At 40.6% G+C, this 26638-nt stretch overlaps 2 protein-coding genes across 6 annotated transcripts in view; one reads left to right on the forward strand and one right to left on the reverse strand.

The window, feature by feature from the left end:
* Positions 1 to 2148, forward strand: part of PREP (prolyl endopeptidase) — a 117600-nt gene extending 115452 nt beyond the window's left edge. Inside the window, exon 15 of the mRNA XM_072831926.1 lies at positions 1352 to 2148. Coding sequence (XP_072688027.1) covers positions 1352 to 1646 — 295 coding nt within the window. The 3' untranslated portion in view covers positions 1647 to 2148. The remainder of the gene's footprint in view (positions 1 to 1351) is intronic.
* LOC140636573 (uncharacterized) overlaps positions 1 to 26638 on the reverse strand; it is a 139278-nt gene that overhangs the window by 8778 nt on the left and 103862 nt on the right. Inside the window, exons 1-5 of one of the 5 annotated variants that reach the window (XR_012033773.1) lie at positions 6953 to 7442; positions 5738 to 5844; positions 3260 to 3459; positions 2871 to 2976; positions 1802 to 1860 (exon numbers count right to left, since the gene is read on the reverse strand). Coding sequence is in view for 1 of the 5 variants with exons in the window: in XM_072831938.1 (XP_072688039.1) it covers positions 2871 to 2976 (106 nt within the window). In the remaining 4 variants the exon portion in view is untranslated. Of the gene's footprint in view, positions 1 to 1801; positions 1861 to 2870; positions 2977 to 3259; positions 3460 to 4321; positions 4442 to 5737; positions 5845 to 6952; positions 7443 to 26638 lie in introns of those variants that run through there. The other 4 variants (XR_012033771.1, XR_012033770.1, XR_012033772.1 and 1 more) reach the window with 4 other exon arrangements.

The following is a 26638-nucleotide window of genomic DNA, read 5'->3' on the forward strand; positions in this document are numbered from 1 at the left end:
CAAACATCGTATCAATAGCAAAGGGCCAGAAAGCTGCCATATGCTTTGACTTTCAAGGTTTTCGACCAAAGAGAGGCCAGCAGCTGGCGTATCCACAGTCAGTGGCTTAAAATCAGTCCCCCTTGTGGGGACTCCTGGGAGGCTCCGTGGTTGAGCACCTGCCTTCAGCTCAGGTCGTGACCCCGGGGTCCTGGGATCGAGTCCCCATCGGGCAGGTCCCCGCAGGGAGCCTGCTTCTCCCTCTGTCTGTGTCTCTCGTGAATAACTAAATAAAATCTTTTTAGAAAACAACAGGGCAGCCCAAGTGGCTCAGCGGTTTAGCGCCGCCTTCAGCCCAGGGTGTGATCCTGAAGACCCGGGATCGAGTCCCACGTTGGGCTCCCTGCGTGGAGCCTGCTTCTCCCTCTGCCTCTCTCTCTCATTCTCTCTCATGAATAAATAAAATTTAAAAAAATGAAAAAACAACAACAGTTTGGCTGTTGTGGACATTGCTGCTATAAACATGGGGGTGCAGGTGTCCCAGCGTTTCACTGCATCTGTATCTTTGGGGTAAGTCCCCAGCAGTGCAATTGCTGGGTCGTATGTCCACAATAGCCACACTGTGGAAGGAGCCTCGGTGTCCATCGACAGATGAATGGATAAAGAAGCTGTGGTCTATGTATACAATGGACTATTCCTCAGCCAGTAGAAATGACAAATACCCACCATTTGCTTCGACGTGGATGGACCTGGAGGGTATTATGCTGAGTGAAATACGTCAGTCGGAGAAGGACAAACATTATATGGTCTCATTCATTTGGGGAATATAAAAAATAGTGAAAGGGATTAAAGGGGAAAGGAGAGAAAATGAGTGGGAAATATCAGAGAGGGAGACAGAACATGAGAGACTCCCAACTCTGGGAAACGAACTAGGGGTGGTGGAAGGGGAGGTGGGCAGGGGGTGGGGGTGAATGGGTGACTGGCACTTGATGGGATGAGCACTGGGTGTTATGCTCTATGTTGGCAAATTGAACACCAATAAAAAAAATAATAAAAAATAAAATGAGAAAAAAAAAATACAACAACAACAACAAAAATCAGTCCCCCTTGTAGGAGTGAGAAAGTCAGCATAAGGAGCATGGAGCCACTCCAGATCCTATGCGTGTGTATAGTAGGGTCAGAGTCGTCTCGAAAGACCTGGGCTCTTCCCGCGTCTTCTAGGGTGGGAGCCACAGAGATGGGGCAGGTGCCCAGGGTGCAGGAGCCGTGGCCAGCGGGCGCGCCAGGGACGCCAAGGGCCGGGCCGTCGGGCTCCTGGGGCCCGACCCCGGGCTCGGCCGTCCAGGCCCACGGCCCTGCCTCTGCCTTCCAGGTACTCGCCGCTGCACAACGTGAGGCTCCCGGAGGCGGACGACACCCAGTACCCGTCCATGCTGCTCCTGACCGCCGACCACGACGACCGCGTGGTCCCGCTGCACTCGCTCAAGTTCATCGCCACCCTTCAGTACGTGGTGGGCCGCAGCCGGAAGCAGAGCAACCCGCTGCTCATCCACGTGGACACCAAGGCCGGCCACGGGGCCGGGAAGCCCACGGCCAAGGTGATAGAGGAGGTCTCCGACATGTTCGCGTTCATAGCGCGCTGCCTGGACATCGACTGGATCCAGTGAGCGGCCCCCGCGGGCCCGGCCCGGCCGCCGCCGGGACCCTCAAGGGCTTTCACACCGGTCACGGTCACGCGGAGAAGCCACCGGGCCTCCCGCCCCGCCCACGGACGCCGGGTCCCTGCGCTCCACACCGCCGGCCCACGGAACCGCCGCGGGAGTTTTATCTTTTTTAGGCTTCTCCTTTTTAGCCAGGCCCTTGGCGTTTCTTTTTTCCACCCTGTGCAGGCACATGTTTTAAAAAAAAAAAAAAAAATTAAAAATTAAAAATTAAAAAAAAAAAAAAGAATTAAAAAAATATTAAAAAGGCATGTTTGGATAAATAGCTAAGTGACAGCCAACGCATTGTGACTATTAGGTTGCCGAATCCAGAGTCGTAGTCGGGCCCACCTCACCTAGAGCACTCAGTGAAATCCGCTTCTATACCCATAACCAGTATATCTTTCGATGTGAGAACTGTTCTCCTGAAAAAGACTCCTTTGCAATGATAATAAATGTTATTTAAGAACGGGAGGCTATATTTCTGATTCCTTGGTGTTGAGGGGCCCTCGCCCTGGATCACGCCACTTGCCTACTAGACACCTTTCCGTACCGGGTAGTTTCCTAACAGTGAAGCCCTAGGAGGTGAGTGCGGCCCCCCCAGCTCCCCTCCTTATGGGGATGAAGCTGCCAGAGGCAGCTCACTCTCCCGTATTAACCACTCGGTCAGGTCGGCTGATGACCTGAGCCAGGGCTCCTTTGACTTGGGAGCCTCCTCTTGAAAAATCAGGGGACCAGAAGCTTCAGCTTACGGGCCTGCTTGTCTGTCAACCTGGTTACAAAGTGTCCCCGGACGTCGGAGTACCCAGCATATAAAACTCACCTGAGTTAACGATCCCCATTTGGAGAATTAATACATTTAATCATTGGAGAAATCGATACATTTCTCCAAACTTCTCTTAAAATCAGAAATTTCGGCATTTCCCAAGCCGTTCCCCTCCGCCCTCCCCCAAAGACCGCTTCTCGGAAATAGTCACACTTAGAACAGTTTCGGTCCCTCGTCCCTGCCACCCCGAGTCTTTAGGAGGAGGATACACCATTCCCCAAACTATTGTTCATAAAATTTCAGGGCACTAACCTCTTCTGAAACACTGTGCCTTTGGGCATCAGTTTGGGAAATGCTGACCTGATTGATAATAGGAAAATCTTTTCTTTGTCTCGCTTCGTCAGATGACAGAAATAACCACTTACCTTCATCGTTCCGTGAGTTTGTACTTTTCCAGATAAGCCAAGTGCTGTTTTCCAAATCATACCTGTTGGTGCTCTTCTTGAGAGCTCTACCTCTCAAACCCAGGGCCTGAAATTAGACACACAGTTTTCTATCAAGTGCATCACTACTTATCAAACATACCTGAAAGGTGGCTACTTGGTTTGGTTTTTCTCCTCTGGAATCCCATGTTCTATTAATTTTAATAAGCACCATATACACTGTAGCTGCCCTTGAACGTATGACACACTCTAGCCTCCCCCTGCCACCCCACCCCAGAGACACCGCACCCCCAGCCCCAGCCCCCAGCGCGTGCAGAACTGACATCACCGCCTCCGCAGAGAGACACTAGCACTGGCTACCTGCCACGTACCTGCTGACCGGAGCATGGCAGGGAAAAAAAAATGCATTCTCCTAAATAAAGCTAGAGGCAGCCTTCTTCTTAGACCAGCTGGGTGGTTTGAGGTACAGACAGCTGAGCTCTTTCCACTCAGTGCGGAGCATTTCTGAGCTTGCCCAGAACTGAGTTCCACTTCACAGTGGAAAGTGAAAACTCCGTGGGTGTGGCCTCAGCTTCAGGAGAAGAACCAAAAAAAAAAAAAAAAAAAAAAAAAAAAAGAACCTCAGCCCAGGCTCCAGTCTCAACTCCAATTTAGCAAGTGGTAATTAGGAATAAAGGGTATAATACACTCCGAAAAGTGCCTACCGGAGAACTGGCCTCCAACTGCGAGTTCTCTTTCCCAAGCTAATTTTCACATCTAGACTTTAGCAGGACAATTGAGCCCACACACCGAAGGTAGCTTTTTTAAGCCTTCAACACTGGAAGTATATGAAGTTGGCCCCTTCCCAGGTCTCAGCTGCCTTCCCTATTACTTGCCACCTTCCTCTGTCCAGGGCTCTGACCCTCTGCTCTGTCTTACATTGGTCTATGGTGTTTAAGGGAAAAAAAAAAAAAAAAGCCACACACATTGTACAGGTGGTCTAACTTGCTACACGTGCCATAGAGCATTTGCTACCCGAGTGAAAGAAAGTCACATTTCTGATGTTTGCTATGTACACGTCTAGTGTAAAACTTGGCAATTGCGTTTTCCTATTACTCCCACTAAAACACAGGCAGTTGCACACAAATGGCTGCAAAGGCTACATTTCAGCTGAGAAAGCCTGTCCCCAATCTGTATTTCTCAGACAGTTTTACCAGCCTTGGGGAGTTCCCCAGGACACACCACGCAGCCATTGCCCAGAAAGGTCACAAAGACTCAGAGATGAGTGAAGGGCAGATGGAAAGCTGTGAGGAATCTAAAAAAGCAAAAGTCGGACTAGAATGGGGTGCTCAGGCCAGTGGGCTGAGGGCGGAGGCCAACGAGGAAGGAATATTTGGCCATGTCCTCCATGCAGTCATTCTAGGGGCTGGGGGTACAAAGTAAAAAAGTCCTACCTTCATGCAGCTGACACTCCAGAAAGAGGAGAAATGATTTCACGGAGTGCCCTGTGCATCCAGCCCTAAGCACTCTGCATGGCTACTTGTCCCCAAGCAACCTTACAAACCACGTGCTACTCCCCCACCCCCTGGCGAGAGCCCAAGTTCCTCAGCCAGAAGTGCACTGGGAGGGCGGTGAGCCCGGAGCTGGCCCTGGAGTCTGCACTCTCACGCCCCCCCCCCCCCCACACACACACCCCATTTGGTATTGAGAGTAAGCAAGAGGGTTCTCCTTCAAGATAGTGACCTGAGGGATCCCTGGGTGGCGCAGTGGTTTAGCGCCTGCCTTTGGCCCAGGGCGCGATCCTGGAGACCCGGGATCGAATCCCACGTCGGGCTCCCTGCATGGAGCCTGCTTCTCCCTCTGCCTATGTCTCTGCCTCTCTCTCTCTGTCTCTCTCTGTGACTATCATAAATAAAAAAAAAAAAAAAAAAAAAAAAAGATAGTGACCTGAGAGATCCTGAACTTCTCTCTTCCCACAAATGCACTGAACCTACAGCTACACACAGAACAATATCCTCTGAAAGAAAAACTAGATGAGCAACCCCTACAAACTGGGCAAATGAGATGGCAGGAGAGGCTGAGACACAATCTTCCCTTAAGCACCCGCCACCCCCACAGTCAGGAGGGAACTCGCAACCCCAAGCTTCTCCCTGAGTGAAGGGCCTGGACCCCATATCTGGCATCCCAACTTTTAAGACCTGCATCTAGGAGACAAGCCCCCAAAACACCTAGTTTTGAAAGCCAGTGGGGTTTGTAGCCACGAGACCCACAGGCCATAGCAAGCTGAGAAGCACTTTGGGTTTCCATAGTCTGCTCACATTTTTAATTTGAAAGATAAAATGTCCATGAGAAAATAGACATTTCTAATAGTTTTTTTTTTTTTAAGATCTCTCAGCAACTTTCAAGTGTACAGTATAATGCTAGTTACTATAGTCACCATGCTGTACGTGACACCCCCCTGGAAATCTGTACCTTGTGGCCCCTCACCCATTTCACCCACCCAAGAAACAGTTCTTAAAGGGCTCATGCCCTGGCCACCCGCAGAGCTCAGCAAGGTGGGGGGGGGGGGGGCAGCCAACTGAAAAGTGTCTGGTCTTCCTGTGAAAGACACCTGTTTGCTTATCTTAAAGATTTGGCCTGAGGGAGGGGCAGGCTTCTAACTCAATACACATCTGGCATCTAGCACCCTCCTGGAATATTCTAAAGACTGCAGGGGCCAGTGGGAGCCATCTTCATACTCTCCCTCTGCCTCCCCCTGGGTCACTGGTATTTCCTAGAAGGGTACTTATGCACATATCTGGTGTCCTGGTTTTTGCAGCTGCTAAGGGACAACCCTTGATCACCTGGCTCTGGTGGCCAGTGGGACTTACATGTGTGGGTCCCCTAGGACTGCAACAAATGGAGAAGTTCTTCACCAGCTCCCTCCTCTCCAGGGCACAGCACAGAAGCAGCAGTCCTCCATGCACCTCCAGTATTTCTGTGGAAGAGGCCTATTAGCTTATCTTCCTAACTGCGGCCTGAAGGGCAAACTTCTCATTAAAAGCACTTCTGAGGGCCAACTGTCATCCCCTCTGGACACCAGGGAGGCTGGCAGTATCATCATCATGCTCCCTCTGCTCCGACCCAGGTCATCAGAGTTTCCAGCATTTGTGGCCATATCACTTGCTTTGATAGCCTGGCTCTGGTGGCCAGAGGTGCCTGTATTTACAGGGCTTGTGTCTCTGCATTAATGGAACAGTAGCAAACAAAGAAACAAGTTTGTTTGTTTGTTTTTATTATTCATGAGAGACACAGAGAGAAAGAGAGAGAGAGAGAGAGAGAGGCAGAGACACAGGCAGAGGGAGAAGCAGGCTCCATGCAGGGAGCCTGATGTGGGACTCGATCCTGGGACCCGGTATCACACCCTAAGCCAAAGGCAGTTGCTCAACCACTGAGCCACCCAGGTGCCCCTAACAAAACAGTTCTTAACTGGCTAATACCCCAAGGCTCAGCACAGAGGGAACACCCAGAAATGCCCATCTCCCAGTCTTCCCCTGAAAGAGATGTGTTTGTATACTTTAAAAACTGCTGTCTTAAGGGTCTGGCTTCCAATCAGCCTGAATCTCGGTGCTGACTGAGATACTCCCCTTTGGGACACCGACAAATCTTGGTAAATCCTCACCTACTGGAAGCCACTAACACTACAGTAGGCTGCGTGGACAATCACAAAGGTTTGGGAGACAGTTAAGAGCTAGGGTAGGTTTAAGCAATAAGGTTCATCTCCTACATGAGGTCATCCCTTCAAGACTGGGAGAGGTGGCCGTTTATATAATACATTAAAACAACAACAACAACAACAGATATTTAAAGAAAAACAAACAAGAATATATTCCAAACAAAATAAGATAAAACCCAGTAAAAGCCCTCAGGCACCTGGAATCAAGTTCCACATTGGGTTCCCCACAGGGAGCCTGCTTCTCCCTCTGCCTCTCTCTCTGTGTCTCTCATGAATAAACAAAATATTTTTTTAAAAAAGTCCTTAATGGAACAGAGATAAGTAATTCACCTGATAAAAAGTTCAAGTTAACAGTCCTAAAGATGCTCACCTTGCTTGGAAGATGAACGGATGAACACAGTGAGAACTTCAACAAAGAAAGAAAAAACTTCAACAAAGACATAGAAAATATAAGAAAGTACCAAAGTCACAGAGGGGAAAAAATACAATATCTAAACTAAAAACTACACTAGATTATCCAATAACAGACTAGATAAAGCAGAAGAAGGAATCAGTGGACTTGAAGACAGGTAGTGGAACTCATCCAGAGTAGCAAAAAAAAAAAAAAAAAAGAATGAAAAAATTTTAGGGACCTATGGGACAAGATCAAGCAGACCAACATTCATATTACAGGGGTCTCAGAAGAAGAAGAGAAAAGGGAACAGAAAATTTATTTGAACAAATTATGGCTGAAAGCTTCTCCGACTTGGGGAAGGAAGTTGACAGTTAGATACAGGAAGCCCAGAGAGTTCTAAAAAAGATGGACCCAAAGAGATCCACACCAAGGCACATAATTAAACTGTTAAAGACAGGGTGGCCTGGGTGGCTCAGTGGTTTAGCGCTGCCTTCGGCCCAGGGTGTGATCCTGTAGGCCCCAGGATCGAGTCCCACCGTTGGGCTCCCTGCATGGAGCCTGCTTCTCCCTCTGCCTGTGTCTCTGCCTCTCTCTCTCTCTCTCTCTCATGAATAAATAAATAAAATTAAATAAACTGCTAAAGACAAAGAGAATCTTAAAAAGCAATGAGAGAAAAACAACTTGTTACATACAAGGGACTCTCTTAAAACTGTGAGCATATTCTTCAGCAGAAATTTTGCCAAAAAGGAGGGACATAGTATATTCCAAGTGCTGAAAGGAAGCGTCAACTGTACTCTGACAAAGTTGTCCTTCAGAACTGAAGGAAATATGAAGAATTTCCCAGATAGGCAAAAACTGAAGGACTTCATCAGCACTAGACCAGCCTTACAAGAAATGCAGAAAGGAAAGGAAAAAGGGTGCTAATTAGTAATAGGACTACATACGAACGTATAAATCTCACTGGCAAAGGTAAATATATAATAAAACTCAGAATACTCTAACATAAAGACAGTGAGTTAATTTACAAAGCTAGTATGAAGGTTAAAAGACAAAGGTAGGGGCACCTGGGTGACTCAGTGATTTATTTTCTGCCTTTGGCTCAGGTCATGATCCCAGGGTCCTGGGTTCGAGTCCTGCATTGGGCTCCCGGCATGGAGCCTGCTTCTCCCTCCCTCCTGTGTCTCTGCCTCTCTCTCTATGTCTATCACAAATAAATAAATAAATCTTTTTTAAAAATACTGTTATAAGTTGTCTTATATAAGCCTCATGGTAACCACAAAGCAAAAACATATAGTAGATACAAAAAGAGAAAAGAATCTCAGCATGTCACCACAGAAAATCATCAAGTCACCAACAAAAAGAGCAAGAGAAGAATAAAGGAATTTCAAAACAGCCAGGAAACAATGAACAAAATGGAATAAATACATACCTGTTGATCTACTTTAAATATAAATGAGCTAACTTCTCCAATCAAAAGACACAAAGTGGCTGAATGGATAAAAAAAAATGAGACCCATCAAGGATTCCAGTCCAAGATGTAGGAAGACACTGAACTCACTTTCTCCATGAAACACAACAAATCACACCTAATTATAGAGCAATTCCTCCAAAGAACTGAGGGCCAACTGAATAGCTTCTGCACAACAGAAGATGGGATGGCAAAAGAGAACAGCAAGAGAGATGGAGACATATTAACCAAGGAACCTTCCATCCCTGATGCCGCAAATGGCATCATTGTACCCTGGTGCCAGGGTACAATCCAGGCACACTAACCAGCCTGCCTGTCAGTGAGCCCCTGGCTTCTAGCCCACCCTGGCCTAGCCATCCCACCAAGGTGGCCACAGGGCAATGCATACCTGGAAATCCCTGGTTAGCACTCATTATAGCTCCAAGTTTTGTACCAAGGTGACACAGGTGTAAAGCATCCTGGAATACTCCAGGCCTATATCACTTGGACTTCAGGCAGCATACTAGGGTACCCTCAGTTTAGAGAGCTCTAGTACCTCCTGACTGCCACTGGATTGAAATCCAGCTTCCCCACCAGAGTGTGCCCTGTGTTGAAGCACCCTGGGGACCCACCTGTGCCTACCACAGTTCCAGCCACCCCACCAGGGCACACTCTCTATGCAGAGTGGCCCAGAACACCTCCACCCATGTGAGCCTTGGCTCCAGTCACTTGGCCAGGGCATCCCCTGTGCTGAACACCCCAGGACACCCCAGGACACTCCAGCTTATAAGCACTTCAGCTTCAGCTGTCCTGCTCGGGCACATTTTCTGTGGAGAGCCCATGGACCATATCCGCTCATCCCCACTTTAGCTTCAGCTGTCCTGCCAGGGTGCCCCCTGCATGGAGTACTCCAGGGCCCCGAAGCCTGTACCCTACCTCCAGCTCCAGCCACTCCTCCATGGCATGTTCTGTGCAAAGTCCAGGAAAACCCTGGTTTACACCCACTTCAGCTTCAGCTATCCTGCCAATATGCCCTCTCTGTGCATAGAGCCCTGGAACACTTGATTTGCCACCATTTCAGCTTCAGCTGTCCTGCCAGGGTGCCCTCTTCACAGAGAGTCCAGAAACCTCCTGGCCCACACAATGCCTCAGCTCCAGCCACCCCACAAGGACACCCCCTGCATAAAGTGTCCCTGGACACCCCAGCTTGCACCCACTTCAGGTCCACTGTCCTACCAGGGTACCCTCAGTGTGTAGAGTCCCAGGACACCCCAGCCTGCATCCACTTCAACTTAGACAGCCTGCTAAAGCACCTGCTGCACAGAGCCCCATGACCTCTGGCTTGTGGTCACTTCAGTGTCAACTGTCCTACCAGGGTGCCTACTGCATGGAGAGCCCCAAGACCTCTGGCCCACACCAACCACACCTTCAGCCAGCCATCCAAAGTCACCAAGCACACACAGTCCACATAAGGGATGAGCATATGTAAAACCATGCCTTCATGTTTAGAAGTAGCTGTTCTGCTAATCTATAGAAACAAAAAAGAAAGTCAAGCAAGATGGAGAGACAGAGGAATATGCTCCAAAAGAAAGAACAAGACAAACCCTCAGAAAAAGAATTAAGTGAAATGGAGATAAGCAATATGCCTGATAAAAAATGTAAAGTAATGATTGTAAAGATGCTCCATGGACTGAAGAGAAGAATAGAAGAATTCATGAGACCAGCAGTAACGACACAGAAAATACAAAAAAGAACCAGAGTTGAAGAATACAATAACTGAAATTTAAAAAAAAAATGCTATAGGGAATCAAAAGATTAGCTGATGCAGAAGAACATATCAGTGATCTGGAACATGAGTTAATGAAAAACATGCAAACGGAACAGCAAAAAGAGAAAAAAAATTATAAAAATGAGGACAGGTTAGGTGACCTCTTAGAAATATCGAACAAAGAAACTTTCACATTATAAGGGTCCCAGAAGAAGAGACAAAGAAGGGGCAGAAAACGTATTTGAAGAAATAATAACTGAAAACTTCCCTAAGTTAGGAGAAAAAAAAAAAGACATCCAGGTCAAAAAGTACAGAGTTTCAGACAAGATAAACCCAAAGAAGGCCACACCATGACACATTATCTTTAACCTTTGATATTTTAATTATTAAAGGATAATTCTAAAAGCAGCAAGAGGGGAGCAAAACGTTATATACAGAGGAACCCTATAAAACTATTAGGTGATTTTTCAGCAGAAACTGCAGGCCACAGAAAGTGCCATCATATGTTTAAAGTGCTGAAAGGGAAAAAAACAAGAATACTTTAACCAGCAAGGTTATCACTCAGAACTGAAAGAAAGGTAAAGAATTTCCCAAATAAAAGTTAAAGGAGTTTATTACCACTAAACCAGCCTTAAAAGAAATGTTAAAGAGACTTTAAGTGGAAAAGAAATGGCCATAATTATGAATAAAAAGACATAAAATATGATAACATAAATATAAAATGTGGAGGGAGTAAAAGGATTTTTTAAAGAATTTGTTTGAGGGATCCCTGGGTGGCGCAGCGGTTTGGCGCCTGCCTTTGGCCCAGGGCGCGATCCTGGATACCTGGGATCGAATCCCACGTCGGGCTCCCGGTGCATGGAGCCTGCTTCTCCCTCTGCCTGTGTCTCTGCCTCTCTCTCTCTCTCTCTGTGTGACTATCATAAATAAATAAAAATTTAAAAAAAAAGAATTTGTTTGAATTTAAATGATAATCAACTTAATACAGACTGCTATATAGTTGGGATGGTATATGAACCTCATGGTGATCTAAAACCCAAAACCTACAATAGATACACAAAAATTAAAAAGCCAAACATAGCACTGCAGAAACTCATCAATTACAAAGAAAGAGAGCAAGGGAAGAAGGGAACAGAGGAGAACAACAAAATCAACCAGAAAACAATGAACAAAATGGCAGTAAGTACATACCTATCAATAATTGCTTTAAATGCATAGTCTAAATGCTTCAATCAAAAGACATAGGGTGGTGGAATAGGTAAAAAACAAAAACCAACCATCTATATGCTGCCTACAAGAGACACCTCAGACCTTAAGATACATAGAGACTGAAAGTAAAAGAATGGAAAAACATTTACCATGTAAATGGAAGTGGGAAAAAAAAAAAAACTGGGGTAGCAATACTTATACCAGACAAAACAGACTTTAGGGTAAAGACTGTAACAAAAAAAACAAAAAAGGGGCATTATATAATGACAAAAGGATCAATCCAACAAGAGAATATAATAATTGTAATACCTATGTACCCAACACTGGAGCACCTAAATAAATACTAACAGACATAAAGAGAGAAATTTATGATACTATAATAATAGTAGGGGACACCCCATTTACATCAATGGATAGATCATCCAGGCAAAAAAAATCAATAAGAAAACAGTGTCTTTGAATGACACATTAGACCAGATGGACCTAACAGCTATATACAGAACATTCCATCCAAAAACAATAGACTACACATTCTTTTCAAGTACACACGGAACATTCTCCAGGATTGAGCAGGCCACAAAACAAGTCTCAATACATTTAAGAAAACTGAAATCATACTGTGCATCTTTCCCAACCACAATGAAACTAGAAATCAATCACAAGAAAAAAAAAAAAAAACCTGAAAAACCACAAAAAATTATATGAAACAGCCAAAGGGGCCATGAAGAAATCAAAGAAGAAATTTAAAAAATACATGGAGACAAAGGAAAATGTAAACGCAACAGTCCAAAATCTCTGGGACAAGGGCGCCTGGATGCTTCAGTTGGTTAAGCATCTGCCTTCAGGTCAGGTCTTGATTCCAGGGTCCTGGGATCAAGCCCCCACCCCCAAGGTCTGGCTCTCTGCTCAGTGGGGAATCTACTCTTCCCTCTGCCCTTCCCCCTGTTCATTCTCTTTTTCTCTCCCTCTCTCTCTTTCAAATAAATAAAATCTTAAAAAAAAAAATCTCTTGGACAGAATGAAAGCAGTTCTTTTTTTAGGGAAAGAAAGAGACAGGACAGCAGTAGAGGGGCAGGGCAGATGGAGAAGCAGGCTCCCTGCTCAGCCCCAACATGGGGCTTGATCCTGGGACTCTGGGATCATAACCTGGGCTAAAGGCAGGTGCTTAACCAACTGAGCCACCTAGGTGCCCTCTAAAAGCAGTTGTAAGAGAAAAATATATAGTGATACAAGCCTACCTCAAGATACAAGTAAAAGCTCTAATTAAAAAATCTAACCTTACACCTAAAGGAACTAGAAAAAGAACAAGCACAGCCCAACAAGGAAATGATAAATTTGGAAAAGTAAATGAAATAAAGATTTTTTAAAAATAGGAACAAAAAATGAAAGAGCTGATCCTTTGGAAAGATAAAATTAATAAACCCTTATCCAGAATCATGAAGAAATAAAACAGAAAGGACCCACAAAATAAAGTCAGAAATGAAAGAGAATTAACAGTGGACACCACAGAAATACAAAGGATTATAAGAAAATACTATGAAAAATTATACGCCAATGAATTGGACAACCTAGAATAGATATATTTCTAGAACTACAATCTTCCAAAACTTTATCAAGAGGAAACAGTATCTGAACAGACTGATTACTAGCAACAAAATTGAATCGGTAATCAAAAACTACCCCAAAATATGGGATGCCTGAGTGGCTTAGTGGTTGAGCGTCTGCCTTTGGCTCAGGGTGTGATCCTGGAGTCCCGGGATCAAGTCCCACGTCGGGCTCCCTGCGTGGAGCCTGCTTCTCCCTCTGCCTGTGTCTCTGCCTCTCTGTGTGTGTGTTTCTCATGAATAAATAAATAAAATATTTAAAAAAAAACACCTACCCAAAAATAAAAGTCCAGGATCACATGGATTCAAAGGTGAATTCTACCAAACATTTAAAGAAGATTTAATAACTGTTCTCCTCAAACTATTCCAAAAAAGAGAGGAAGGAAAGCTTCCAAATACATTCTATGAGGCCAGCATTACCTTGATACCAAAACAAGGGCCACACACACACACACACACACACACACACACACACACACACATTACAGGCCAATATCCTTGATGAATATAGAAGCAAAATCCTCAACAAAATATTAGCACACCACATTCAAAAATACACTAAAAGGATCATTCACCATGATCAAATAATATCACTATTTGTAAATCAATTAACAGGCTATATCACATCAATAAAAGTGAAGGGTAAAAGTCATATGATCATTTCAAAAGATGCAGAAAAATTATATGACAAAATTCAACATCTGTTCATGATCAAAACTCTCAACAAAGTAGGTTTAGAGGTAATACACTTCAACAAAATAAGGGCCTTGTATGAAAACCCACAGTTAATATAATATTCAATGGTGAAAAAACTGCCAGATTTTCCACTAAGATCAGGAACAAGAGAAGGATATCCACTTTCACACTTTTATTCAACATATAGTTCTGGCAGTCCTAGCCACAAAAGAAAACAAAAAAATAAAGGGCATCCAAATTGGTACGGAATAAATCAAACTGTCACCATTTGTAGATGACATGATATTATACATAGAAAACTTGAAAGACACCACCTAAAATCTATTAGAAGTAATAAATGAATTCAGTAAAGTTGTGGGATACAAAATTAATACCTAAAAAATCAGTAGTGTCCCTATATGCCAATAGTGTAAAAGAAAAAAATGAATGAAACAATTACAATTCCACTAAAATGACTAAAAACCTAGAAATAAACTTAACCAAGGAGGTTAAAGAAATATACTTTGAGGGGATCCCTGGGTGGCGCAGCGGTTTAGCGCCTGCCTTTGGCCCAGGGCACGATCCTGGAGACCCGGGATCGAATCCCACGTCAGGCTCCCGGTGCATGGAGCCTGCTTCTTCCTCTGCCTGTGTCTCTGCCGATCTCTCTCACTGTGTGCCTATCATAAATAAATTTAAAAAAATTAAAAAAAAAAAGAAATATACTTTGAAAACCACAAAACACTGATGAAAGAAATCAAAGATAACAAAAATAGAAAAGATACACCATATTCATGGTTTAGAATAAATATTCCATACTCCCCTAACCGACTAGAGATTCAGTGCAATCCCTATCAAAATTCCAATGGCATTCTTCACAGAATTAGAACAAATAATGCAAAAATTTGTATAAGAACAGAAATGACCCTGAATAGCCAAAGCAATCTTGAGAAATAAGAGGGAGGTATCACAATCCCAGATTTCAAGACATACTACAAAGATATAGTAATCAAAACAGTATGGTACTGGCACAAAAACCGACACACATAGACCAATGGAACAGAACAGACAGTCCAGCAGTAGATGCAAGCTTTATATGGTCAATCTATGACAAAAGAGGCAAAAATATACAATGGGGAAAAGACAGTCTCTTCAACAAATTGCGCTGGGGAAAACTGGACACCTACCTGCAAAAGAATGAAACTGGACCACTTTCTCACACCATACACAAAAATAAACTCAAAATATCCTAAAGACCTAAATGTGAGACCTCAAACTATAAAAATCCTAGAGGAGAACACAGGCAGTAATGTCACTGATGCTAGCCTATTATAAACATATTTCTAGATGTCTTTAGCAAGGGAAATAAAAAACAAAACCAAAAAATAAAGGGACTACATCAAAATAAGTTTTTGCACAGTGAAGGAAACCATCAATAGAACAAAAAGGCAACCTAACAAATGGCAGAAGACATCTGCAGATGACATATCCACTAAGGGGTTAATATCCAAAACATATAAAGAACTTCTACAACTTAGCACCATAAAACCCCAAATAATCTGATTTTAAAATGGGCAGAGGACCTGAATAGACATTTTTCCAAAGAAGACATACAGATGGCTAACAGACACACGAAAAGATGCTCAACATCAATCATCAGCAGGGAAATGCAAATCAAAACTGCAATGAAACATCACTTTACACCTGTCAGTATGGCTAAAATCTGAAAGACAAGAAATAACAAGTGTTAGTGAGGATGTGAAGAAAAAGGAACTCTCGTGCACTGTTGGTAGAAAAGGAAATTAGTGCATTTGCTGTGGAAAACAGTATGAGATTTCCTTAAAAAACTAAAAATATAAATACCATATGATCCAATAATTTCTCTACTGGTTTTTTACCCAAAGAAAATGAAAATGCCAATTCAAAAAGATATATGCACCCCTATGTTTAGTGCAGCATTATTTACAGTAACCAAGATATGAAAGCAACCTAAGTGTCCATCACTAGATGAATGGATAGGGAATATTACACAGTCATAAGAAAGGACAAGGTCTTACCATTTTACATAACACAGGTGGACCTAGATGGTCTTATACTAAGTGAAATAAGTCAGAATGGGAAAAACAAATACTGTATAATGTCACTCACATGTAGAATCTGCAAAATAAGTGAATAAACAAATCAGAATCAGACCTATATAGAGAACAAACTGGTGGTTACCACAGGAAAATCAGATAGGAGGATGGGCAAGATAAGTGGAGATGAGTGGGAGATACAGGCTTCTAGTTATGGTACCATAAGTCATGAGAATAAAAGGCATAGAATAGGGAACATAATCAATGATACGGTAATAGTGTTGTACGGTGACAGATGGTAGTTACACTCATGATGAGCATCACACAATATATAGAGAAATTGAATCACTGTTTTGTACACCTGCAACTAATGTAACATTGTGTGCCAACTATATGCAAATTAAAAAAATTTTTAAAGCAAACAAGACCCATCTATCTGCTGCTTACAAGAGACGCACTTCAGATAGAAGAGCACATATAGACTGAATGTGAAGGAATGGGTGTCATTCCCATGCAAATGAAACCAAATTAAATCTAGGGTGGTTATACTTATATCAGACAAAACAGACTTTAAGACAAAGACAGTAATGATACAAAGAAGTTCATTACATAATGATCAAGGTGTCAATATAACATGAGGTTATAACATTTATAAATATTTAGGTACCCAGGGTGCCTGGGTGGCTCAGTCAGTTAAATGGCCAACTCTTGGTTTTGACTGAGGTCATGATCTCAGGATTGTGAGACTGAACCCCACGTAGGGCTCTGCACTCGGCAGGGAGTTTGCTTGAGATTCTCTCCCTCTGCTCCCCACTCCTTTAAAATAAACAGGTAAAATCTTTAAAAAAAAATTTACGCACCCAAACAGGAATACCTAAATATATAACACAAAGATTCACAGACTTTGAGAAATAAAGGGAGAAATAGACAGCAATACAATAGTAGAAGATCTTAATACCTTACTTTCATCAATGTATAGATCATTCAGACAGAAAATAAGGAAACCCTGACTTACATTAGACCAGATGGAGTGGACATATACCATGTCAATATTCCATCCAAAAGCAGAACACACATTCTCCTCAAAAAAAAAAAAAAAAAAATATATATATATATATATATATATAAAAAAAACATTCTCAAAAATAGATCATGGTAGGCCACAAAACAAGTCTCCAATTTAAGAAGGCTGAAGTCATATCAAGCATCTTTTCCAATCACAGTGTACAAAACTAGAAATCAATTACAAGGAAAGAACTAAAAAACTCACAAATATGTGAAGATTAAACAACTTGCCACTGACCCATCAAGAGTCAAAGAAGAAATAAAAAGACATATTATGCGCCCCCATGGCCTCATCCCACTAGATTCAACAGCTGCATACAATCCCCACAGAAGATAATCCTTGAACACCTGGCTCTTGTGACTGGGGGGCTTGTGTTTCTGAGCCCCATGTAGCTAAAACAACTGGAGAGGCAGTTCTGGGTAGGTTACCACCGCCAGGGCACTGCACAGACAGCTGACTGAAACACACCTCCAATCCTCCTGGGACTACTCCTTCAAGAGTTGGAGAGAGGGAAGCCCTGGTGGCTCAGTGGTTTAACACTGCCTTCAGCCCAAGGCCTGATCCTGGAGACCTGGGATCGAGTCCCATGTCGGGCTCCCTGCATGGAGCCTGCTTCTCTCTCTGCCTGTGTCTCTGCCTCTCTATGTCTCTCATGAATAAGTAAAATCTTAAAAAAAAAAAAAAAGAGTTGGAGAGAGAACTCTTTCACCTCATACTAGAAACAAGCACAGAGTCCAGCAAAATGAGGAAGAAATATGTTCCAAAGGAAAAAAAAACAAACAAGATAAAATCCCAGAATAAAACCTTATCTAAACAGTCATAAGTAATTTACCTGATGAGGAGTTCAAAGTAATGGTCACAAGGATGCTCGCCAATCTTGACAGAAGAATACATGAACACAGAGAGAACTTCAACAAAGTGATAGAAAATATTAGAAAGCACCAAACAGAAGTCATAAAGCTGAAGAATACAGTAACTGAAAAACACACTAGAGGTGTTCAATAGCAGACTAGATAAAGCAGAAGAAAGAGTCAGTGACCTGGAAGACAGGGCAGTGGAACTCACACAAACATATGGGCAAAATGAAAAAAAGAATTTTAAATGTGAGCATAATTTGAGGGACCTAGAATAATATCAAGTGATGAGGGATAGCAAGCCTGTAAATGGACTAGCAATTTTGGTTGGAGTGACCTTAAGAACAAAATAACCTCTGAGTGATTAAAATATAAACTCACTAGTCAAAATATTACATTGCTTATTGATGCAACATATTGATCAACAGAACAAGTTACCCTCGGATAACAGAACAAGTTACCTCGGATATTCTAGAGTTCATTCATATCAACAATAGGGTTTCTGACCTCAGTGTTGTATCAGGACATCCCAAGGTGCAACCACTATTTAGAGTTCATTTGTTCAATGATTAAAATCCTACAAGAACTGAGTTCAGACCATAATAATATAGGTCAGTTTCTTTCTATTATAAATTTCTCCCAATACAAAAGGACAAGAGAAATGAAGCCTACTTCATTAGTGGGAGACATCTTCAAACTAATAGATTATTTATAGTCTTAGTTAGTTTATGTCTACCCTGCCCAAGAACAGGGTTTATAAGGGTTGCAGAGCCCAGTAATTGTGTAAAACTTAAGCCTAGTGGTTCAATTCCTCGTCCTAACAAAATATTTATAATCCACATTATCTCATTGGTTATCCCCACCCCACTTGCTGTAGCATTCCTCACACTGATGAAAAGTGCTAGGATATATACAAATTTGCAAAGGACCAAACATTGTTGGACCTCATGGTCTGTTCCAACCTGTTGCTGATGCTCTAAAACTATTCATTAAAGAACCAATGAAATGCTAACATCATCAATATCCATATCCATTACTGAACCAATCTTAGCCCTCACCATAGCCCCTACAACATAAATTCCCCTGCTTCTACCCAGCCACTAATCAATATAAACCTAGGAGGACTATACATGCTAGCTATATCAAGCTCAGTATATACTTCATCCTTTGATCTGGATGGGCCTCAAATTCAAATATGCATTAATTGGAGCTAAGGAGTAGCACAGAGAATTTCATGTGAAGTGACTCTAGCAATTATCTTAATATTAGTGCTACTAATGAATGGATTGCTTACACTATCAACATTAATCAGGAATACGTAGGATTAATTTTTCCAACACAACCACTAGCCATGGTCATGATTCATTTCGGCCCCAGCAGAAACCAACTGAGCTCCATTCGACCTAACAGAAGGAGAAAGAGAACCTAGTCACTGCCTCTAACACTGAACACTGAATACAAACCACTTGCCCTATTTTTCCGAGAATAGGCCAAAATCCTCCTAATAAACATTTTTGCAACAATCATATCCCTAGCCCCTACATGCCAGAACTATATACAGTTAATTTCATTGTTAAAACCCTCCTACTGAGCATACCTTTCCATGAATCCAGGCCTCTTACCCACAATTCCAATACAACTAACTAATGGAACTCTTGTGAAAAACTTTATTTCACTACATTAACCCTTTCTATGTGACACATATCCTTGCTTATCATTATATCAGGTATTATACTACAATCCTAAAAATACATCTGACAAAGAGTTACTGTGATAGAGTAAATAAGAGGTTTAAATCTTATTATATTACCTTAATAGAAATAATTTTATTTCTATTATTCCTAGAATTATAGGAATCAAACCTACTCCTAGTAATTACAAATTAATTAAAGCATATTCTTTAATAAAGTCAGCTAAAGAAGCTATTGGGCCCACCCAACCTCCAAATATTGGTTAATATCCTTCCCATGCTAATAAATCTTCTTACCTTTACCATTATTATAACAACTGTTATCTCAGAAACTATAATTGTGATAACAAGCTCTCATGGACTGACTAAACTGGCTTCAAAATAAATAAGTTTATTTTAAATAAAAGAATTTAACCCTGGAGCCATAGAAGCATCTACTAAATATTTCCTAACACAACCAACCACATCAATACTTCTTATAACAGCTATTATTAACTTAATATACTTTGGGCAAAGAACAATTACAAAAATAATCAACAGCATCTGTTTACCATTGTGACAATAGCTCTCGTTATAAAACCTCTTTCCACTTCTGAGCATCTGCAGTAACACAAGGAATTCCATTCTCTTCAGGCCTAATTGTACTAACATGACAAAAACTTGCACCAATCTCATACCAAATCTCATCATCCATTAATCCAAATTTAATTCTAACCATAGCTATTACATCAATTCTAATTGGAAGATGAGATGGACTTAACCATACACATATATGAAAAATCATAGCCTATTCATTAATTGCTCATGCAAGATGAATAACACCTATCACAATTTATATCCTAAGTATAATATCCTAAGTATAATATATAATAATCTAAGTAAATAGATTAATAGATCTATTAATCTACATCATGATACTCACCACATTCATATTATTATATATAATTCATCCTCCACAACACTATCACTCTCATACATATGAAACAAAATATCCTTAATCACTACATTAATCTTAACCACCATACTATCAATAGGCCTTCCTCCTCTCTCGGGATTCCTGCCCAAATGGATAATCATCAAGCAACTGACAAAAAATGATCTTATTATATCAACATTGATAGACATTATATAGCACTACTCAATCTGTACTTCTACATGCAATTAACTTCACATCACTAATTATATTTCCATCAAGAAGCAACATAAAAATAAAAAGGACAATGTGAAAGTACACAATGATTAACTCTTTTAACACTACTAATTATAACATCAACAATAATCCTCCCACTAACACCAATACTATCAATCTTGGAGTAGGAATTTAGGTTAGAAAAGACCAAAAGCCTTCAAAGCCCTAAGCAAGTGTATCCACTTAATGCCTAAAAAGTACAAGGATTGCAAGACTTTATCCTACATCAACTGAACACAAATCAAATTCTTTAAGTAAGCTAAAACCTTACTAGACTGATAGGTTTCCACCCCATGAAATTTTAGCTAATGGTTAAATTCCCTAATCGACTTCAATGGCTTCAATTTACTTCTCCCACCATCTAGGGGAACAAAAAAGCAGAAGAAGCCCCAGCAGAGTTGAAGCTGCTTCTTTGAATCTGTAATTCAGTATGATATTCACCACAGGGTTTGACAAAAAGAGGACTCAACCTCTGTCTTTAGGTTTAGAGGTTAATGCTTACTCAGCCATTTTACTTATATTCATAAACTGATTATTCTTAACAAACTATAAAGATACTAGCACTCTATACCTACTATTTGGTGCATAAACTAGAATAGTAGAAACTTCCTGAAGCCTTTTTTTTTTTTTTTTAAGATTATTTATTTGCGAGAGCGAGAGAGTGCAGGGGAAGGAGCAGAGGGAGAGGGACAAGCATACTCTATGCTGAGTGCATAGCCCAATATAGGGCTCAATCCTAGGACCCCGAGATCATGACCTGAGCTGAAACCAAGAGTCAGACCAACACAGCCACCCAGGTGCCCCTGCCTGAAGCCTTTTAATCCATGTGGAACTTGGCCAACTTGGAATTTTACTGGGAGACCACCTAATTTATAATTGCCCATGCATCCATGATAATTTTTTTATAGTATTACCTATTATACTTGGAGAGTTTGGAAACTGTTTAGTCCCCTTAATAATCAGAGCACCTGATATAGCATTCCCAAATAAATAACGTGAGCTTCTAATACCACCATCATTTCTGCTCTTACATCATTAATAGTTGGAGCAGGTGCAGGAACCAACTGAACAGTATACACACCCCCAGCCAGCAACCTAGCTCACTAGGAGCCTCAGTCAATTTAACTATCTTCTCTACCTATGTGTATCCTCGATTTTAGTGGCTATCAATCATATTACCACAATCATTCATATGAAACCACCAGTGGTATCTCAATACTAAGCACCTTTATTCATTGGATCCCAGCCATCCTGCTACTGAGATCACATCCAGTCTTAGCAACCAGAATTACCATATTACTAACAGACCATACCTGAAACACCATATTCTTTGATCATATAGGAGGAGGCAACCCAATTTGATACCAATGCCTATTTTGATTTTGATTCTCCAGATGTCCCAAAGTTTATATTCTTATCTTTCTTAGATTTGGAATAATTTCATGTATTATTATGTATTATTCAGGAAAAAAAACCTTTTGGATATATAAGAATAGTCTGAACCACAATAGCCTTTGGATTACTAGGTTTTATTGTATGATCTCATCATATATTAACAGTAGGCACAGATGTTGACACATAAGCATATTTTACATCAGCTACTAGAATTGTTGCCAACTGTATAGGAGTAAAAGTATTTAGCTAACTAGCAACCCTTCATGGAGGCAACAATAAATGATCACTAGCCATACTATGAGCCCTAGCTTTTATCTTCCTATTCACAGTAGGAGGTCTAACAGGAATTATCTTAGCTAACTCATTCCTAGACATTGTTCTCCAGAATATATAATATAGAGTAGCACATTTTTACTACATATTATCAACAGGAGCATTTATTCACCATCATAGGAAGATTTCTTCACTGACTCCCATTATTTTCTACAGGCTACACAGTCAATCATACTTGGGCAAAAATCCTCTTTACAATCATAGTAATTGGAAGTAATATAACTTTCTTCCCACTCAGGGCCTCTTAGGAATGCCCTGACATTACTCTGACTATTCAGATGCATGCACAACATGAAAGACTACGTAGGTTCATTCATCTTCTTAACAGCAGTAATATCAATTATCTTCATAATTTGAGAAGTATTTGCACTTAAAAGAAAAATAGCAACAGTGGAATTAACACTAATCTTGAATGACTACATGGATGCCCTCCGTAATATTATATATTTGAAGAACCCTCTTACATATGCCTACAATAAGAAAGAAATCAAGCCCTCTAAAAATGGTTTCAAGCCAATACCATAACCATTATGTATTTCTTAGTAGTGAAATGTTAGTAAAAATTACAAAACTTATCAAAGTTAAATTACAGCATTAAGTCCTTTATATCTCCATGGCATATCCATTCAACTAGGCTTTTAAGATGCAACATCCTCCATTATAGAACACCACCTACACTTTCACGACCATACGTAATCATATTCTTAATTGATTCTCTAGGTCTTTATATCATTTCACTAATATTAACAGCTAAATTAACCCACAGGAATACAATAGATGTGCAAGAAGTAGAAAGGATATGGATACCAATCATTATCCTAATCCTAATTGCTCTACCACCACTATGAATTCTTGATATAACACATGAGATCAACAACCCCTCACTAACTGGAAAAATTATGGGCCATCAATGATACTGAAGCTATGAATATATGGCCTATAAAGACTTAAGCTTTGACTTCTACTTCCTGACTTCTTTGGCTTCTTAAACTTTGATCTCCACACAAGACCTAAAACGAGGAGAACTACAAGTAGTAAAGGTTGACAACCAAGTTGTCTCACCCATAGAAATAACAATCCAAATATTAATCGCATTAGCAGACACCCTGCACTCATGAGCCATCCCCAGATAATTAAATCAAACAACCTTAATACCTATACATCTAGACCTATATTATGGGCAGTGCTCAGAAATTTGTGGTTCAAATCAGTTTTATACCAATCGTTCTTGAATTAATTCCACTAAACACTTAGAAAACTTATCTGCAACTATACTGTGATATCATTAAGAAGCTAAGTAGCATTGGGGCACCTGGGTGGCTTAGTTAAGTGTCTGACTCTTGATTTTTGGCTTTGGTCATGATCTCAGGGTCATGAGACTGAGCTCCATGTCAGGCTTTATGCTGGGTATGGAGCCTGCTTAAGATTCTCTCTCTCCCTATCCTTCTTGCCCCACCCCCCAAATAAAACATAAAAATAATTTTTTTTTAAAAAAGAAGTAGCATTAGCCTTTAAAAGGTTAATGATAAAGACAGAGTTTAAGCTTCTCTTTAATGATATGCCACAACTATACACATCAATAATTTTATCCCTTTTGGGATGCCTGAATGGCTCAGTGGTTGAGTGTCTGCCTTCGGCTCAGGGCATGATCCTGAAATCCCAAGATTGAGTCCCGCATCAGGCTCCCTGCATGGAGCCTTCTTCTCTCTCTGCCTATGTCTCTACCTCTCTCCCTCTCTCTGTGTCTCTCATGAATAAATAAAACCTTTAAAAAATTATTATTATTATTATAACCCTATTTGTTGTATTTTAATTAAATATTTCAAATATCTATGACCAAACCCAAAATTAAAAACAACAAACACACTGGAGTATTTCACCCCTTGAGAGAAAAAGTAAATAAAAATCGATTTCTTTCATTATCCCAATAATGATAGGGTTATCATAATTTTAATTACTACATTTCCTACAACCTAGCCAACTAATCAACAACTATCTAATTGCTATCAAAAAAAGGACTGATTCTGTCAACATCAAAACAAATGACTATCCATAATTATAGGACACAATCAAGGACAAAACTGAACCCTAACCCTATTATTCATTCTGTTTATTGGTTTAGCAAGCCTACTGGGCCTACTACCACACTCATTACACCTACCACACAACTCTCAATGAATCTGGGAATAGCCATTCCACCTTAAGTAGGGACAGTAATTAATGGCTTGTGTCACAAAACAAATGCATCTTAGCCACTTTCTATCCCAAGGAATACCCATCCCACTCATTCCAATACTAGTAATTATCAAAACCATTAGCCTTTTCATCCAACCAAGAGCACTGGCTGTATGGCTAACTGCCAGTATCACTGCTGAACACCTACTCTTTCATCTAATTGTCAGAGGAAGCCTTGCCTTAATGAACATTAGCCCCACTACAGCTCTCATTACCTTTATCACTCTTAATTTTACTGTCTTTGAGTTCACTGTGGGCTTACTTCAAGCTTACATACTCTTTTAATAAGACCTTACCTTACATGATAACATCTAATGACCACCAAACCCACACATACCATATAATAAACTTCTGCCCCCAACCATTTGTAGGCACTCTATCAGCTCTCCTTGTAACATCAGGTCTAATAATATGATCTTCCTTTAACTCAGTCTTCCTCTTATCCTTAGGCATAACAGCTAATATCTTGACTATGTATCATTGATGAGAAGACATTATTTGAAAAAGTAAGTACCTTCCAAGATCACCACACACCAACATTCAGAAAGGTCTTGAGGATGAACTAATTCTTTTCATTATTTCAGAAGTCTTTTTTACCAGCTTCCTCTGGGTATTTACTATTTAAGTCTAGCTCTACCACCTGAACTAGGTGGTTGCTGACCATCCACCAGCATCCATCCCCTAAATCCTCTAGAAGTACTGCTTCTCAATACCTTTGTCTTATTAGCCTCTGGAGTATATCTATTACCTAAGTCTATTAGAGCCTAACAGGAGGAAATCACTAATACAAACTTCAAGCCCTATTAGTTACAGTCTCTCTAGGAATTTATTTTACCTTATTACAAGCCTTCAAATACTATGAAACATCATTTACGATCTCAGATGGAATTTATGAATAGACATTTTTTATGGCCACGGGCTTTCATGGACTACATATGATTATTGGCCCTACCTTCCTCATCATCTGTTTCTCACTGCAAATAAAATTTCATTTCACATTTAATTATCACTTTGAATTTGAAGCAGTTACTTGATATTAACACTTTGTAGATGTAGTATGACTATTCCTATATGTCACCATTTATTGATGGGAGTCCTATTCTTTTAGTATTAAATAGTACAATTCTAATTAATCAGTTTCAGTACAATCCAAGGAAGAATAACAAATATAATATTAACACCATCGCTTAACACAGTACTAAACTCATGGCTTGTATTAATTGCATTCTGACTTTCCAGAACTAAACATCTACATGGAAAACACAAGATCATATGAATGTAGATTCGACCCCATAGAATCAACACACCCACCCTTCTCCATAAAATTCTTTCTGGTAGTCATTCCATTTCTCTTACTTGACCTAGAAATGCTATTCTTCTACCTCTACCTTCACTATCGCAAACAGCCTAAAAACTATAACTCATCATGGCATTAATATCAATCTCATTACCAACCTTAAGTTTCAACTATGAATGAACCCAAAAAGAATCAGGATGAACCAAATGATTATTAGTTTAAACTAAAACCAATGATTTCAACTCATTAAATTATGGCTAATTTCATAATTATCAAATGTCCCTAGTTTATATTGACATTGTTCTAGCAATCATTGTATACTTCATGGAACTATTAATATATTGATCTTATTTAATATTATTTCTCTGTCTAGAGGGTATATTCATTCACTATTAATTATAGTAATTATAATAATTCTAAACACTCACTTTACATTAGCTAGCATAATACCTATTATCTTGTTAGTATTCATGGCCAGTGAGACTGCACTAGGATTATTTCTACTAGTCATGGTCTAATTCTTACAGAACTAACTTGTATAAAACCTTAACCTTCTGTAAGGTTAAAAATCATTATTCTAACCACTATACTGACATGATGATCAAAAACACAATATAATTTAAATTAACACAATAGCCAATAGCCTATTAAATAGCCTTATTGGAAAGAAAATAGCCTTATTGGTCTAATATTCCTAAATCAACAACAGCCTCAACTTTTCACTACTGTTCTGCTCTGATTCCCTCCTCTGACTCCTTATTAAGACCCCTCCTGGCACTAACATGACTTCTTTCACTAATACCCTATCTATCAATGGAGGCCCTA

This window comes from Canis lupus, chromosome 7 (assembly GCF_048164855.1).
Source record: "Canis lupus baileyi chromosome 7, mCanLup2.hap1, whole genome shotgun sequence".
Classification (NCBI taxonomy): Eukaryota; Metazoa; Chordata; class Mammalia; order Carnivora; family Canidae; genus Canis; species Canis lupus.